General features: G+C 35.3%; 1 protein-coding gene across 1 annotated transcript; it reads right to left on the bottom strand.

Annotated features, from left to right (window-relative positions):
- Positions 1-3327: 3327 nt before the first annotated feature.
- LOC104211184 (U-box domain-containing protein 36-like) lies at positions 3328-4903 on the bottom strand. Its single transcript, XM_009760192.2, has 4 exons — positions 4631-4903; positions 3920-4038; positions 3718-3836; positions 3328-3633 (listed from the first exon to the last, which is right to left on the bottom strand). Exons 1-4 carry the CDS (start codon positions 4824-4826, stop codon positions 3426-3428), a joined length of 642 nt encoding a protein of 213 aa, XP_009758494.1. The 5' UTR covers positions 4827-4903; the 3' UTR covers positions 3328-3425.
- Positions 4904-19430: the final 14527 nt, after the last annotated feature.

Below are 19430 nucleotides of genomic sequence, written 5' to 3'. Positions count from 1 at the left end.
ACTAGCAAAGTGAAAGTTCAGGCGGTCAACAATTGAGCTACTAAGATATCCCAAGTTGTAATTGGTAAGTTGTAACTCCAATCAAGAATCATTGTTTCCTTTACTATGTATTGTTTTATTTTCATTTATTTTATCACGATACTAGAACTACTGTGTCATTGTTTACATTATTCAGGCACTCATACATTAAAAAGAAATTTTCTGAATCTTTAAAATCAATTGGGCTTGATTTCAATGAAATTGGTAAAAATTATATGGGGCGACCAAACAACACTCATACATTAAAAAGAAATTTTCTGAATCTTTAAAATCAATTGGGCTTGATTTCTATGAAATTGGTAAAAATTGCACGGGGCGCCCTATTTGGTCGCCCCCATTTAACTTATACTCATATTTTTAAAATTATTTAACCTATATCCTAATTTTTACACCTTGAGGCCCCTCCTTCTTCCTGCTACCTGTGCGCTCTTTTCTTCCTCTTTTCTTTTCCTCTTCCACAAATGAAACTCTCATCTTTTTCCACAAGAAAATACATGAGTCATGAACAGCTTATTTGGATGGTTGTTGCATATCGTTTCATAATGTAACGTGTCGTATTGTACCGTACAGTAATGTATCGTTTGATGAATACAATGTTTGGATGGATTGTGTCGTTCTATCGTCGTTTCATGGTATCACGCATCAGTAATATGATGAATAAACTTGCAATATTATAAAGAAAAATTATGATACAGTATATAAAAAGATAGGTTAAATAATAAAATAAAATTGTTTAATAACAATGAAGGGTGAGATTGAGAGAAAAAGATAAGGTAACGATGCAACTACACCAAATCGATCGTTACATAAAGTGGCATATTTCGTCGTTACGTAACAACGGATTTAACGATACGATACAATAAAATTTAAGTAACAATAAAAATAAATATTGTATTTAAAGTAACAATACGATACGATACGATACAATAGGTAACAACCATCCAGACAAGCTGGAAAGAATAGCTGCTGTAATCACCTTCATCACCTCCAAAGTTTTCTTTCTCCAACTGTCTCTGACTCGACAGTTCAAATGCAGTGCAGTGCCCAACATGGAACAAGATTGGGAGTTGGAATTCCATGTTTTCATTGCCAATTCATTCAAACATAAGAAATCAGATGGGGAGAGTTTACATAGTAATGTAAACTGCAGTGTTACTTCATGAACATAAATGGTGCAATTTATGAAATTTTTCAAGCTACTGCTACAAACTTAATAAGATCACATCAGATTTAGGGAAAGGTTCTTTGAGGAAGTAGACCTATAACGAGTTTGTGACTTTAAATATAGTCCATAAATCAGCTGAAGTTCAGCAAATATAGAACAAAACTTCAGCTAAAACATGCTGAAATTCAACAAATAGAGAACAAAATTTCAGCTAGTAGAATGCTTATGTTCAGCAATTACAAACAAAAACTTCAGCCAACACTAAGTTTACGCGAAAAACTTCAACTAAAACATGCTGAAGTTCAGCAAATAGAGAACAAAACTTCAGCTAGTAGAATGCTTAAGTTCAGCAATTACAAACAACTTCAGGCCCGTCTACTAGAATGCTAAAGTTTGCGTGATTGCCTTTGCTACTTCAGGCCCGTATGCCTGAAGTTTACGCGAAAAGTAGGTACGCTTGTATTTTTTTTTGCAAAGCGGGTATAAGTTAAAACGTGACCCAAAAAGCGGGTATAGATGCAAATTCCCATGAAATTGGGTACCTTTTTAATTGAATTAACCTAAATAGTGCTTGTAGGCAATTAAAATTTGATTAAATTTAAATTCATAAGAAATATAGATTTAATCTTAAATTAAATATATTTTAGTCCAAAAAAAGTATTATGGGCTAATGTAATTGGATTAATTATTTAAATCTAATAAATGGATTTAATGAATATGTCCAAATGGGTTGGGCTAGCCCATTTTATTGGGCTATAAATAACAAGCCCACTTTATTTAGCCGAGGAAGTCATATTATCTTAGAGGCTCAGTTTGTTGCCACGTGTCCTCATTATGGCAGGATCACTCACCCGGACAAACAGCGGGTCCGAGTAGGAAGAAATTTACTAAGAATTAGGGATCAGATCGAGTCGACTGATATGATAGATGGTATGGGAGTTATTTTGACTTGAATTCCCTCTGAAAGCGAGAACGCACTATATGCCTTTAAAATAAAAAGAAGGCTTCCCCCGCCCGACTAAAATACAACACTCGCGACCTCGTTCCACTTCCATTGTGGTATCTGAACTGACTGTAAGGGTCCTGTTTGTCAAATGACGTGGCATGCCAAGTCAAACGGAAGAGCCAATAAGATCATGCCACGTGTCAAAATGACATAGCATGCCAAGTCAATTACAAGGCCAGTGAAATTGCGCCACACGTGCAAGTGAAATGTTTTGGCCAATCAAATGTGACCTTGTCACGCTTCAATCTGATTGGTCATGAAGAGTTTGTTTTCATCACAACTCTTCTCTTCCACAACTATAAATAGGGTCTTCATAACTCAAAAGGGACCAAAAGTTATAATAAGAATCAAAAGAGAGCTCGTGGATCAAACGCTGCAGAATTTACAAGCATTCAAGTATTATAAGGATTAAAAGATCAAGACGAAGATTCAAGAACAAGGTACAAGCCCTTGAGTTAAAAATATGTCAAGATCAAGATCAGACCTCAAGCACTTGGATTAATATAAAATAAAATTCAAGATTAAGTTCGAAGACTCTTTTATTTACTATTGAAAAGAAGAATTAGAGAATTCATAGAGATCGTAGCACTCAAATTATTTGAAATAAAATACTATAATTGTTGCACTATTTTCGGTCTTGATTATATTTTCTTGATGCAATTTTATTGTCTACAGTGCCTACCCAACCGCTTAAATTAAAAATAGCCGGCGAATGTATAATATATGAATAATCTTTATATGATATGTGTTTGTATACCAACTAGAAAAAATAAATAATAATTTTGACCGACTATTCGTGTAAAGATCCCAAACGCTAAATTTATATGTAAAAGAATAAACTAAAAGTACTATCAACTTAGAAACTTTTCTTTTCATAATGCAAAAGATTTACCTTTTACAAGAACCATGTAAAAAAACTCATTCAAATTTAGAGAAGAAAAACATCGGTTATTTCTTCTGGACCAAGGGAGTGGAAAATGAGTTCATCTAATGACCCCAAAAAAATTACTAGTAGTACCTACATTTAGTTACATTTTTCCAGCGCTCATGTCACAGCCCTTCATTGGAATTTGATGAATTTATATGGTGTTAAAATATTGAATCTTACACTGAAATATCAGTCTACTACCAAGTTCAGTTGCATATCACAATTTCTAATACATGGCACAAGATTCTACATGTTGAACTAATGTTTACATTTTTGGTTACAACATTTCAATAGAACTTCCCCGAGAAGCATATGCATTCAAGGAAATTCCTTTCAGAATGTCTTGCAATGGGGGGAGGATTACAAGTTTCTTTTAGCTGCTGCACTTGGCCATTATTCTTCCCTTTCCCTTCAGAATTACCTACTTTAACCTCACAGAATTCAGGCGCATTCTTTTTAACGTATTCTCCTTTACCTTGTCCCTTCCTCACTCGGCTGAAATGGATTGGCCAATTTCATCTTTCGCATAAAAACGATACTACTATAACTTAAAAAGGTGTTGTGGAGAAGTATGTTTACCTTGTGGAAAGAGCTTGTTTAGATCCAATGACTAGACTGGTAATGTTGACAATAGGAATTAACTCAAGTAATGCTTTAGCTGTTGAATTGCTCTCCACAACCATAGTATCAACTGGTACCTAGAAGCCAAAGTTAAATCAAGAAATGTTAGTATGAAACAGTGTTTATGAATTGTGTGGAGTTTCCAATTAGTTGCACTCACTTTGGCATCATTGCATAGGCGGATGTATTTCTCCAAGAGATTCTTCCTCTTGTTATTTTCTTCATTCATGTAGATTTGCACCTGCTCTTGGCTCAATTGGCTTCTTTTTAACTTCCCAACTATATATTAAACAAAATTCAACTTAGCAACGTCCATTAGCAAGTCGTCTCATTTTGCTCTCTTTTTTTCCCCTCTCTTTGTAGCCGCAGAGGCGGACCCAGAATTTTTACGTGTCGGGGACACATTATTCTGTTCAACCAGTGCCCCCTAAAGACTTTTAATGTTCAGGATGCCAATTGCTTTAAATTAACCATTTACAAGGTATATATGTGTATATATATACAGGATTTCGGCCGAAATTTACGGGGTCCGGTGACCCCTCACCCATACACATGGGTCCGCCTTGTAGTAGCAAGAAACAAGAAAATTGAACCAGTATATTCAATATACTTTTCATGTTCTTGAATTCCCTGCTTTTTTTGAGTTAATTGACATGCCCCTTATGTGCTGTCCTGGATATACCATCTTGTCTGTGATATAGGTAAAACTAGATGAATTAAAAAACTGAAAAAGAATAAATTAAGAAAAAGATATTGAGTGGAGAAACAGACAGGAAATTGAATTCCTTAACAACCACACATATCCTTTATATGTGTGCTTCTGTTATTTCTATTTGGATGAGTATTGATCGAGTTCAAGTTAAAGAGTTACCTGGAATCGGGATGTAGTTAATGGAAGGAAAAATGTGCACAAGGCAGATGCGAAATTCTGGGCAAATGGCATAATCTAGTGCCCACTGAAGAACATGCAAGTCATTTTTGCCAACAGCTACATAAATATCATTAATTTCAGCTGCATCTCTGTTGCTTATTGTATCTTCTTCAATCTCTTCGATTTCCCCAGACATATCTTGAATTATAGCAAGTTGTAATAATGATGCTAGTTGTTCTCTTTTACTAGCCCCTCATCTTTGTTTTCATCTCTTCCAATAGTCCAAAATGGGGGGGGGGGGGGGGGGTTTACAATTGCGGACTTAAAGTATGTGTGGAATGGTCGTTGCTATCAATGACACCAAAAATTTGATTCTATTTTATCACATTGTGAGTAAAAGAAACTTTGTATTTCTCCTTAGTAGCATACTGCCCTCGTATTCTCCCCTTGGACGGAATTCATTACGGAAGCATCTGGTCTTTTTCTTTGGACATAAACCTTTTTTCACGTGGGGAAGTTTTCTTGGACCATAACATGATGTTCTGATAGTGCAATTCAATTTCTAATGCTAGAAATCTTTGGCTTTCTCTTTCACTTACCTTCTCTTACTCTATGATTTTAAGACATCTAGAAGAGTTAAAACATTTTCTTAAAATGCAGAAATATGTGGTGGGAGTTTTGAAATTGTTTAAGCAAGATTGCCTGATGAAATAGGAACAAGTAAGCCTTGATTTTAGGATCCTCTATCTATAGATCTCCTTAATGTTAATTAGAAACCAGATAGATCCCATATTAGAGGATGTTTTGATAATGCAGCAATAAATTTAGCTATAAGCCACTAGACTATACAAGTCTTGAGTGATAAATTTACATCTTCTTTTGCTCATTTACATCTATCTATAGTACTTTCTTCTTCCTGTACCACATAAATGTAGAACTAAAAGTGTTTGTCACACAGGTCACCAATCTAATAGATCCCACAGCGAAGTGCTAGTTGAGGTCAGTCAAGTGAAAACCATTCATTTTGCAAATGAAAAGTTTTCGAGTTACTCAACATATGACCTTGAGAGCCTGCAATTGAAAAAGTCAGTCAATTGAAAAAGTTTTCGAGTCAAGTGAGAGCCGCCGATGCAGAGCTGATACCGAGGGCTCACATGCGCATACGAATGCATGGAAGGAATTCAAGGAGTTACGCTTCAAGCTGAATCAATGACGCACGATAAGAAAAGAAAGATAAGAATTGTATCCTAAATGCCCTGTAGCCTCTCGAAGATAAGTAAGGACGTCATCATACCGATCCACAAGACTCTACTAGACACCTTGATGAATATAAAATATTTACTTATTATATATTATTAATATTTTACTTTAAATAATATACTTAAATTTATATTTAGTATTTTGCCTCTTTCTAACTATTTTTGCAGAAAAAAAGAAAAAAAAAAGAATAAAAATAACATAAGGAAAAGACAAAATGCTCGATGAAAGTCTGCTATGGGAGCACAAGAATTGAGATGGGAAACGGAAGCCTATAATTGAAGTTCAGACACATCCAAGCTTCTATCTTGGACGTGTCCAAGCTCATGTCTTCAGACACATCCAAGCTCACTCCTCGGACACATCCAAGCTCACTCTTCAGACGTGTCCAAGCTCACTCCTCAGACACATGCAAACTCATTCCTTGGACACGTCTAATCATTTAATGCTTGCAAGATTTATCTATAAAGAGAATGCAATTTGGCATCGGGAAGGCGGAGGAAGAACTACTTTTATCTAAACTTTGGTCTTAACTTCTTTCTTTAACTATTTTATTTTCTTCTTATTAGTTTTTGGATTTTCTAAGAGTATTGGAAATATTCTAGAATTCCTTTTTGTTGTGAGATTTAAATACTCCATAATGGAGTAATCTCTTTTGTTGGGATAGTTGATGAAGCTTGATAAAATATTTTTATAATATTATTTCAGTTTTAATACATCCTTGGCTTGAAATTTTTATTATATAATTCATACTGTGCTGAAATAATAGTTTCTAATTAATCATTATTATCACTTATGTATATTTTATTTAAGTTATTCTTATATTAATTTTGTAATTCTCACGGAGCAAAATTAATATATAATAACCAATGAATAAAATAGTAGAGTGAGAATAATTTTTCGTAAAACTCTTATTTCAAATCTATAATCTTGTTTATCTCAGTTTTAATTCTCACGGAAGAATTGTTGTAGGCAAGATTACTGATTTTTAGTAAAAATATTCTCCCGAAGTTTTTACTACCTTTTAGCACAATTCAAGCAAGAAAATATTTCGGTTTGATCGTCACTAGTTTTAACTCAATTAATTACATAACCTCACGGAGTGCTATTAATTGACTTTTTCTTAGTGAACAAATATAATTGTATTAGCAATAAGCAATTATTCTTTAGAGAAATACATGTATAAATTGAGATTTTATTGTAATAATATTATCAAGTGAATTCAACGATTCCCAACTCTTTTTAAATTATAAATCTTTCGGAAATTGTTTGTTTTGCTTTAATTAATTAACAAGTTTTAAAACTCATCTTTCATCAATTTGGTTCTCTCAAATAGTAGTAAAAATATTAAAAATCTGTAGCCTAGGTTAACCAATCTCTATGGGACGATATCATAAACTATATTAGAATTTGACTGAGTACGAGCAGAAAAATCCTATGCACATTGGTTTCGTCACACCTGCTCATGACTTGTAGAACCTATGAATCTAGAGCTCTGATACCAACTTGTCACGACCCAAAATCCAACTAGTCGTGATGACACCTAACCCAACCCGCTAGGTAAGCCAATTAACAACTATTCAATTTAATAAGACTTATTAAGAAAAGAAATGATAATACAAGTGTTTAATACAAGAATCTTCCTAAGGGCTGGTAGTACAAATCATGAGCTTTTAAGATTAGAATTTACAAAGCTAGTATGAAATGAATACATCATCTGTTCGAGAAGTACATAAACAGATTTATATATTCTAAAGCTACCATGAACAAGAGGCAGATGGGACTGGAACGTAGGTATGACTTCCGATCCAGCTCCCGGCATACGCAACAACATTAGCATCCAACATCTGAATGCAAGGTGCAGAAGTATAGTATGAGTACAACCGACCCCATGTACTCGATAAGTAACAAACCTAACCTTAGGTTGAAAGTAGTGACGAGCTGGAACAAAGGTCGGGTTTGACACCAATAGCCAACAACAGTTCATAACAACATAGTGCAAGTAATAAAAGAAGTATCTCAGAAATAGAATGCTCAGCTCGTTCATAGTTCCAGAAAATAGGCATGCTTTCAAGTATCTCAGTGAAAATTCAAAATTTTTACCGAAATTGCCAAAATAATATATGAGTAAGCTTGAAAACTGTGATTTTTCCAAAAATCTTTTCAACAATAAATAAGATGTTTCATTTTCAGATAGCATGAGGAAAGTACATCTCTATGCTTACATGTCAAGATACAGGTAAAATCATGAATGTCACCAAAATCGGGTAGCAGAAGGAAATGCATCTCTATACATATATCTCAAGTACGCATGTCAAATACAATGCATCTCAGTGATGAACTCATGTACGCACACTCTCAGAGTACTCAATCTCATTGTCTCGCATTCTCTCTCACCATGCTCAATACTCAGCACACTCAATCACTCAGCACTGTACAATACCTACTGCGGCGTGCAGCCCGATCCACATATAGCCATAAGGCACATTGCGGTGTACAATCCGATCCACATATAGCTATAAGGTCCATTGCATGTGCAACCCGATCCACATAATATAGCCATAAGGCTCGTTTCGGCGTGCAACCCGATCCACATTTATATATATAATCAACTGAGCTCATTGGGTGCGTGTGCAGACTTCGAAGGGGCTCCTTCAGCCCAAGCGCTATCATAAATAAGTAAAACCCGCTGCAGTGTGTAGCCCGATCCCATAAATGTCACTCATATTCAGGCTCTCGACCTCACTCAGTCATCAATCTCTCCAGTCTCTCTTTCACGGGCTCACAATATCATGAAACTAGCCCGAAAATGGTGACATGATGTATCAATAAATAACAAAAGAGACTGAGATATGATATGTAATGAATGAATATGATTGAGTACGAAATTTCAATGAAATCAATACGGTAACAGCAAGAAACAACCACTATGGGGCCCAACAGTACCAACATATAGCCTAAATATGATCTCTAGCATGATTGACAGCTTAGTTACTTTAGTACGTTGAGATTTCATAGTTATAGATAAGATCAAGTAACTATAATGTACCACAGAAATAACGGAGTCATAACTTACACGGTGCACGCCCACACGCCTGTCACCTAGCATGTGCGTGTCACCTCAACACCAAACACATAACACGTAATTCAGGGTTTCATACCCTTAGCACAAAGTTTAGAAGTGTTACTTACCTCAAACAAGCCAAATCTAATGCCGAGCAAGCCAAACAATGCTCCAAACATACCATCTCTCATGTACCGACCTTCGAACGGCTCGAAACTAGCCAAAAGCAACTCTAATACATCGAATAATGCCAAAGGAAACAAACTCGTTGATAAATGTTGAATCTTTAATCAAAAGCTCAAAATTCCAACCCCGACCCGCACCTCGAAACCCAACAAAACTCACAAAATCCGACAATCCATTCAATTACGAGTTCAATCATACTAGTTTCGCTCAAATCTAATTCCAAATCGATGTTCAAACCTCAAAAATTTACTTTATAAAACTTTAGGCTAAAACCCCTAATTCCTCTTTAAAATTCATCAACCAATTGTCAAAAATGAAGATAGATTCATGAAATAAAATCAAAACCAAGTGTAGAACACTTACCCCAATCCTTGTGATGAAAATTACTCCAAAAATCGCCTAAATCCATGTCCCACATCTCAAAATATGAAGGAAGAACCAAAACCTCGATTTTATAGCTTCTGCATAGCATTTTCGCATATGCGGCTAAAATTTCGCATTTGCGATCTCTACTTCTACGGAACAAATTAATTATGCGAAGAAATCCCTGAATAGACATCACCGCTTCTGCAATCCATTACCACTTCTGCGACCACGCTCCTGGGCTCAGTGATCTGTATCTGCGGTTGCGCAACTGCGCCCAAGCAGCTACACCTGCGATCCTCATGCCCAGATCCCCTTCACACTTCTGCGATGACACTACTGCTTTTGCTGCTATGTAGCTGCGCCCATAACTCCGCAGGTGAAGTCACACCAGAACCAGCAGCCTCAACAATTCAACATAAAATTAAAATGATCTGAATCTCGTCCGAAACTCATCCGAGCCAATTGGGACCCCGTCCAAATATACCGACAAGTCCCATAATATAACGCGGACCTACTCGAGGACTCAAATCACACCTAAAAATATCGAAACGACAAATCACACCTCAATTCAAACTTGATGAACTTAGAACTTTTCTACTTCCAAAACTCGTGCCAAAACATAGCAAATCAATCTAGAATAAACCCAAATTTTGCACACAAGTCCCAAATGACATAACGAAGCTATTACAACTCCCAGAACCATAATCCAAACCCGATATCCACAAGGTCAACTCTCGGTCAAACTTTTGAACTTTTCAAACCTTCAAATTTCTAATTTTTGCCAATTTGTGCCGAAACCTTCTAGAAACATCCAAATACAAATCCGGGCAATCCCGTGTCCAAAATCACTATCTGGACCTACCAGAACCATCAGAACTCCGTTCCGGGGTCAAATTCACAAAAGTCAAACTTAGTTAACTTTTCCAATTTAAAGCTTCAACATTGAAATCCATTCTTCCAAATCGATTTCGAATAACTTGAAAACCAAAACCGATGATTCACATATGTTATAATATATCATAAAGAGCTAATCATGCCCGTAAACTACCGAGTGAAGTGCAAATTCTCAAAACAATCGGTCGGATCGTTACAAAAAAATTACCCATATTTTCTTCTGGGTTGTAGTACATAAGTATTGGTGTGGTAAAATCACATGCCATAATAAATAAAAGGTTTACTACTTCTAATGATTTTATCATTTGGCATGAGCGATTGGTCCATCCCGATTCTAATTTGATGCGCAGAATAATGGAGAATTCAAATGGGCACACACTAGAGAAATAGAAGATTCTTTACTTTAAGGAATTCTTTTGTGCTACTTGTTCAATGAAAATTGGTTATTAAACCATCAAAAAGTAAAGTTAGGATTGAATTACCTGCATTTCTGGAACGTATACAGGGTGATATATGTGGGATCATACACCTTCTATGTGGACAATTTAAATATTATAATGTCTTGATAGATGCATCTACAAGATGGTCACATGTGTACTTATTGTTATCTCGCAATATGGTATTTGCAAGATTGTTAGCCCAAATAATAAAGTTAAGAGCACAATATCCAGATTATGAAATTAAGACATTTTGATAATGTTGGTAAATTTATATCTCAAGACTTTAATGATTATTGTTTGTCTGCTGGAATAAAAGTTGAGCATCCGGTTGCTCATATTCATACTAAAATGATCTAGCAAATCGTTGATTAAACACCTCCAATTAATAGCTAGAACATTGCTAATGAAGACAATACATCCTTTTTCAGGAGGGGTAGGCATAGTTTGGGCAAAACCAAACTTCAAATCAAAATCCAGTTTTTTTGGATTTTCGAATTACGGATTGGATTTTGTGAAAAAAGCATGGGCTGACCAGTTTTCGGACTGGTAATTGAAAAATAGCCAGCATTAATAAAGTCATTGAAAAGTAACCACTATTTTGCTACAACACGAAAAGTTCCAGCATAATATACTGGAGATTGGTGAACCTGTGTATGAACTTTTAGTATATTATGCTGGAACTCCAGCACACAGAAAGTTCAAGCATAATATACTGGAGATTGGAACACCTGTGTATAAACTTCCAGCATATTATGTTGGACCAATGTATTATGCTGGAACTACAGTATATTTTGCTGGAAGTTCACATGTAAAAAATTCGAACTCCAACATATTATGCTGGAATATTTTCCGAATTTTGAACAGTGTTTTCGTTCAGATTTGTCTTTACATAAAAAGTGGCTAAATTTCGATTACTTTTGAAATTGTGTAAATTTTTCAATTACTACTTGTAAATCTGGCTATTTTTTAATTTCACCGTTGGATTTTGGATTTAATTTTATAAGTTTTTGAAGTTCGGATAGGAAATTAAATTTGATACTTTGAATTTTTGGATATCTGAAAATCCAATTTTTTTATACTTTATATTTAGTCCATTATCCATATTCCAATAATAATAAGCTCAATACCCTACCTATTAGATGTTATCTTATATATTTAATATTAATTACTAAGTTAGTGTCAGAATACTTTCTATTTGGATATGGTTTACTATTGCATCAATCGTACTAATGTCTCTATTGCATTTTCTTGATTATAATTTCATTACTTAAATACTTTATTTGGATAATTACGATGAGAACGAGTAACTTTTCAGGCAATTAATATGATTACTACATTTGGATATTCATTTTCGTAAAAATAAGAGACATTTAAACATATAAGCTCAAAATCGAAAATCCAAAATATCCAACCCGATTAATCCAAAATCAAACTTAAAAAAATTGGTCCAATCCGAGCTTATTTGGATTGGAGTTGGATTGTCATTTCTTCAATCCAAAAACCAAAAATCCAAACCAAAATTTTCAAATCCAATCTGAACTGTCAGAACGCCCACCCTACCTTTGAGTGTGGGAACATGCTATTTTACATACAGGAGCACTTGTGCGCATAAGGCCAATTAGTTATTATGAAATCTCCCCATAATAGTTGGATTTTGGTCAGGAGCCAAATATTTCTCATCTAAGAATTTTTGGATTTGCGGTATATGATCCAATTGCTCTACTACAACGTACAAAGATGGGTCCCCAAGGAAGGTTGGGAATATATGTTTTTTATGAATCTCCTTCTATTATTAAATATCTAGATCCTATGACAAGATATTTATTTACAACTAGATTTGCTGATTGTTATTTTGATAAATCAGTTTTTTCAACATCAGTGGGAGAAAATAAACAACTGAAAAAAGAGATAGATTGGAATCCATTATCTCTATCTCATTTAGATCCTCGTACAAATCAATGTGAACAAGAAGTTCAAAAGATTATTTATTTGCAAAAACTGCCAGATGCATTTACTAACCTTCCAAGAGTTACTAAATCGCATATTCCAGCTATAAATGTTCAAATACGAGTTGATGTCCCAGTTGGACAGTATGATAATGCAAATGAGTCTAGGTCATACCTTAAACGTGGTAGACCTATTGGTTCCAATGATAAGAATCCTCAAAAAATGAAAAGAGTAAATGATCAAGTTGATCATAGTGTGGAGGCAATCGCTCAAGAAGAGCATCAAGACATAACAATTGATAAGACTTTATGTCATGATACAATTCCCACAATAAGCAGTGATGACGCCCAATGACACCGCTAGGTAAGCCAACGATGAACTATAAACTTAATTATTCACCTTATTACTTTCGAAATCATGGGTTTTATATAACAAACAAAATTAAGTACAGAAAGCCATACATATATAAAGTGTTAATGAAACATGAAACAGAATGATGATAATATCAGGTACAACCATGATCATCTACTAGGACTTCCTAAAACACAATGTCACAAGTGCACGAGCAATCTAGCAGAATATACAACCCACTATAACTACTGTATGGAACAAAATAGACATAAATAGTAAATGCAACAAGAAGGAGACTCCAGGTGATGCATATCAGAGCATGGAGAACAAATCACCACTAAGTCTCCGGATAACGGGGATACACGCCCGAATGGCCACCAGATGTATCTGCCTCAGTACTTGCATAATTAGTGCAGAGGTGTAGTATGAGTACATAAATAAACGCGCACCTAGTAAGTATCTAGTCTAACCTCGAAGAAGTAGTGACGAGGGGTCGACATCGACACTTACTAATAGTCAATAAATAAACAACAAGAATTATAAATAGGCATAAAATACAACAAACATAATGGAATAAGAAACAGTAAATACACGATCCTTTAACATAATGACATTTTAAAATTCCCAAATATCATGTGCTACCTCAATAAATAAGAACCATAAAGTAAATATCAAATCTCAAGTCAAGAAGGAAATATCATTGTCACACCTCCTTTTTTCTACACCCGTAAGGGTATAAGGGAGTTTTTCCAACTTAAAGTGACAATCGAAACGGGATTATTTTATTAAAAGATTCAGAGTCGCCACTTGGGATATTTAAGGTGTCCCAAGTCACCGGTTAAATCCCGAATTGAGGAAAAGATTGACTCTGTTTCATAGTCCGCGAACCAGAAATCCGGGTAAGGAATTGTGTTAACCCGGGAGAAGGTGTTAGGCATTCCCGAGTTTCGTGGTTCTAGCACGGTCGCTCAACTATTATTATTGGCCTATTTATCTGATTTAAAATATTTTTGAACCTATGTGCCATTTTAAACTTTTAACTGCTTTATTTAATTATTTTTAAAGGAATATTACAACGCTGTTAAAATCCGTCTTGGACCACATCACATAAATGCACCCGCGATCTTCATCATATTTTAACATTGTTGAGATTTGAATTTGGGTCACATAAATGCGCACCCGATTTAGGAAGGTACAAAAATAATGCGCCTAAAAGCAACTACGCATTTTTAACTTTGCGAGGGTCATGGAAATTTGCTAAATGGCACGCCTCGAGTTCTAAGTATTTTAAAAGAAGTAATTAAACGAGGACCACGCATTTGGAATTTTATTTTACGCGGCGCACCTCAATTCTATTTTTTTTTTAAAAGTAAAGGTATTCAAACTAAAGCTCGGAGGGCCATAAATTAATTCTTTTATCTAATATGGCATACCTCAATTATTAATTAACGGTCCTAAAGCAAACTACGATGCTCATTAATTCATTCTTTTTACGTTCGGGGATTTTGTGAAGCTACGAACTAAAGCCAGTTGCGTATCAAATGAAATACTTCACACAAATTTAGGAGGTAATTAACTCATACTAAAAGCATAGCCTTTTTCACTGATTATATCCCACAAAACAAGTCGGAAGGTGACCATTCAATCCTCACTCGACACGTTTTTCAATCTTTCCTTCGTATACTTCACAACATTATCTCCCTCAACTTTTCACTTTAATCATACAAATATCAGGTGGCGTTTAAAATATTAGTTCCCTTTCAGAAATGTGATTAGCATCAACAAATTCATCATACTTGAATTGACTCAAATGATTTTTGTGTTATCAGTTTCGAAAGAGTAAAAGCAGATAAACATGGAATATATGAAAACGAAACTTTTCTAGAGAAAGAAAAAAGAAGTGTAAGTGATAATGAAATAGTTATCTTACATGCGTAAGAGCTCTACCAAGAGCTTTAGCATTAAGTATTATTAGAATTGAGGTTGCATGCTTCAAATTATAAAATATGACAAAGACATAGCTACGACTGCGTTCATATGAAAACCATTCAATTCACCACCCATTAAATCTATTTGATTCATTTTGAACAAAATCCATCCAAACAACATCTGAACAAAAATTACCAGAACTCTCAATTAATTATACTCTTGTCATGCTTTTGTTGAAATGCTAACTGCTAGAAAATGAGGAAACAATTTTTTGCTTAAACAAATTCACAGATCTGACCAATCTAAGCCAGATCTATGAACTGTAGCTATACACATTCCCTATCGTCATTTATTATAGAAAATCAATTAGCAATGCACTGTATCATACATAATTTCACACTCCAATGAATCATAACACAACAGAATTGAGCATTTAACTGCAGTAGGAATCAACACTTTTATTTAAGAAATCCAACTCAAAATGCGAATACCAGCACAAACTAAGATACTTCTTTCTCCTACTACTACTTTTCAATAAACTGATGCCAAACAGGAGAATCCAACCACTTAAAGTTTAAGTTTCATACTATAATATACCATTCATGACCGATGTAATAATCAAATATCTCTAGAGTTACATATTATCACCATAGATGAGATTAAAAGAAAAAGAAATAAAATTCAACAATGATAACATCAGATTATCATATATCCAAGTCAAAACTCCATATTACACTTAGGTGATATCCACAATGCTTGAAAATACCTGGATAACAGCAAGATAGACCAAAATTAGCCTGAAACTAAAGGGAAGCAACAACAGTAGACCAACACAATCAGTGAACCTTAACTCTAAGCGCAGAATTGATATGTAGTAAACCAAAAGAAAAATTCCACTCGAGCAAACACCAGCAGACTTAGAATCAGATTTTTAAACCAATATTTTTCAATTCCACACTCAAATGAACCAGAAAACTGTTTTGGAAGCTGAGAATCTCAAGACTCAAACCAAGAACTCAATGGAACAGTGTTCCTTCAAAAACAAAAATTACAGCAATTTTAACCAGAAAATGCAAATATACTTTGTGATTTTTAGACTATTCCCAGCTCTTAATTTTTCTCTATTTCCAGTATTTTTAGAATCTCCCCCCATGTATTTTCAGTCCTAAGATCTCTTAAATAGGCAACGAGAAATGCCCCTTGGATTCACAAATTTCAACATTTTAAAATGATTCCACTTACTCAATTAATGCAATTCTAACCCTACCACTATTAGAATCTTCTTAAGTTAGGTGAATACCCCTTTTTATTAAACAATTCTCAAGCTATACTCTGAAATCCTAATTATTTGATCAGAACTACTGAAAGTTCTGATTATTTGCAAACTTGTACAAACAATTCTATAAAACAAAATCATCAAGCAGCCAAAACCAAACAACATCAATTTCTGAATATATAAGGGTTTAACATTGAAAAGAAATCAGAAAATACCCCATACATGAGTGATTAGAATTGAAACAAGCAAGAAATAACCAACGAATGAACTCATTTGTGATTCGACCTTTAAAACAATTAATCAAATTAACTAGACTTGTTACTAAACAAATTCAAACAAATTTAATAAAAAAGATCTAATTAAACTGACTAAGTTAGTGGACCAACAACCAGAGAAGTGAAACAAATACTTAAAAAAAACAATAATCAAGAAAACTTACCGGCTCAACTGGACAACTTGGTATCCAAATTTGTTTTTTCGATTTCATCGCCAAATGATGTTAGTCACTTGTTCTTTGTTAAAAACAAGTGATTAACACCATTTCGTGATGAAACCGACTCTAAAATTATCATCAATTCTTGAGTTTAGGTTTGACTTTAGAATTCGGACCCTTGGATTTAAGATTCGAGCAGATTGGGCCCTATTCGAAGGAAACTGGTTATGAATTAGGGAAGAGAGAGTTGTGGTGGTTAAGGGGTGTTAGTTTGGGGTCGATTGGAGGTGGCTCCGCCACCGGAGAAAGTTAAGGCGGCGCTAGGGTTCATCCCTTTGAATCGATATTCGAAGGGCTCCAGGGATGTTCGAAGGTAACAAGTTACAGATTTGGGAAGAGGGGAGTGAGGGGGTTCTACGGTGTACATTTAGGGCTGGTTGGCCACCGTCCGCCGCCGTGGGCGATTTTTGACGGGCGGAAGGTGGTGGTGTATTGGTTGGTCTCTGAAGAGAGACGAGAGAGAGGAGGGGGTGGGGGTTCTGAGGGGTGGGGGTCGTTTGGGGTTTTGGTATTATTAAAATGGGGGATTAATGTGAACCGTTGGATGATATTAAATCAATGGCTTAGATGAATGGTTGGTAAACGACGTCGTTTGGATGGTAAAGTGGCGGACCGGGTTGGAACAGGTTTTGGGTGTATTTGATTTGGGCTGGGGGATTTTGGCCCAAATCTATTTCCCCTCTTCTATTTAATTCTTTTCCTTTTTCTATTTATTTCCCAAACTATTTTTCAAAATTAAAACTACAATCCTAAATTAAGCTATAAAAACCCAAATTATCTTAAAATACTAATTATCTCTAAATAATAATTATCACACATAATTAATACCAAATTAAAATAAAATCGCAAAATTTTGACATTAAACACTAAAATGCAAAAATACGTTATTATGTTTTTTTTGTGAATTTTTATTTTTGTAAAACAATATTTTATAAATTAACCAAAAAATATAAAATCAAATCCTAAGTGTCGATGCTATATATATATTTTATTTTTTAATGCATTAATAAAATTAAATATGCAGACAAAAATATGCAAACAATAAGGAAAATCGCACAGTAATTCCTAGAGTAACACATAATTAAAGAAAATATCTAATTTTGGGAATTCTTTTTGGAGTAATTCGTGTGAGGCAATAATCACGTGCTCACAGCTGCCCCTCTTTGCTCAGAAACACGAAGAATTTTCTTGCAAAGATAAAGTGAGCAGATATGAGCGATTTTTGCCCGTTTGAATACTCCGTGGGAAGCATTTTTTTTGAAAAATATGACCGAACCTCTGCTTCAAAGGTTTTCTACATATCCTTAGCTATAAAGGAATCAAGTCAATGTAGTTCGGGAAGTTTCGGTAGCTGGGACTACCATGAAGCTGTGATTTTACTGTTGTTGTTGTTGCTGCTACTGCTTACTGACCTCCTTATTACACTATGACAAAAATAAAGAAGCTAGACTAAAATATGATCTATGCATTACAAAGATCTACTCTATACTTCTCAAGCTTGATCTTGTGATTCTTGTTGCCTCATTGACTTGTGTTTTCCAACGAAAGTTCCTTTGCTGCTGACTTGAATTGTATTCTTGAGATGCTTTCTCTTTCCTCCAGACGGGCACCTCAATGGTGAACCTTTAAACGTCTTCCTTTGACCATTATTGCTTATCCTCTGTTCTACAGGCGAGCTCCTGATTACTCGAGCTTGAATTGCTTCTTCCCCTCGTTCTCCAGGCGGGCTCCTGACTACTTGAAATTTGAATTGTATTCCCTTATTCTCCAGGTGGGCTCCTGATTGCTGAAACTCGAAATGTATTCCCTTGTTCTCCAGGTGGGATCCTGATTGCTGGATTTGAAATGTATTCCCTTGTTCTCCAGGTGGGCTCCTGATTGCAACAAAATAGACAAAACAAAGAAAATTCTTCTGCCCCAGCTTGGTAGCTGGACACATATGTGATTGTTAACCCGAATCATATTCCCAAATATCAATAAGAACTTGAAAGCTGAAACTTGAAATGTACTCCCTTGCTCTCCAGGTGGGCGCCTGATTGCTGAAACTTGAATGTATTCCCTTGTTCTCCAGGTGGGTTCCTGATTGTTGAAACTTGAAATGTGCTCCCTTGTTCTCCAGGTGGGCTCCTGATTGTTGAAACTTGAAATGTGTTCCTTTGTTCTCCAGGTGGACGCTTGATTGCTGATACTTCAACTATTTTTCCTTGTTCTATAGGTGGACGCCTGATTGCTGATACTTCACCTGTCGTTCCTTGTTCTTCAGGTGGACGCCTGATTGATGAACCTTATAAACATCTTCCTTTGACTATTGTTTCCTTTCCTCTGTTATCCAGGTGGGCTCCTGACTACCGGGTCTTTAACTACTTTTCCTTGTTCTCTAGGTGGACGCCAGATTGCTGATATTTCAACCGTTATTCCTTGTTCTTCAGGTGGATGCCTGATTGCTGATATTTCAACTGTTTTTTCTTGTTCTCCAGGTGGATGCCTGATTGCTGAATCTTTAACTGCTTTTCCTTGTTCTCCAGGTGGATGCCTGATTTCTGAAACTTGGTCCATCTTCTTCTCGTAACTGCCTTTCTTTGGCTTTTTCTCCCTCG

This window comes from Nicotiana sylvestris, chromosome 6 (genome assembly GCF_000393655.2).
Source record: "Nicotiana sylvestris chromosome 6, ASM39365v2, whole genome shotgun sequence".
Classification (NCBI taxonomy): Eukaryota; Viridiplantae; Streptophyta; class Magnoliopsida; order Solanales; family Solanaceae; genus Nicotiana; species Nicotiana sylvestris.
This window is presented reverse-complemented; position numbering and strand designations above follow the sequence as displayed.

Coding starts and splice junctions, on each gene's coding strand:
- LOC104211184 (XM_009760192.2), bottom strand. CDS start 4,826: ATGTCTGGGGAAATCGAAGAGATTGAAGAAGATACAATAAGCAACAGA. Junction 3,837..3,919: donor GCCTATGCAATGATGCCAAA/GTGAGTGCAACT, acceptor TTTGGCTTCTAG/GTACCAGTTGATACTATGGT. Junction 3,634..3,717: donor AAACAAGCTCTTTCCACAAG/GTAAACATACTT, acceptor AATCCATTTCAG/CCGAGTGAGGAAGGGACAAG.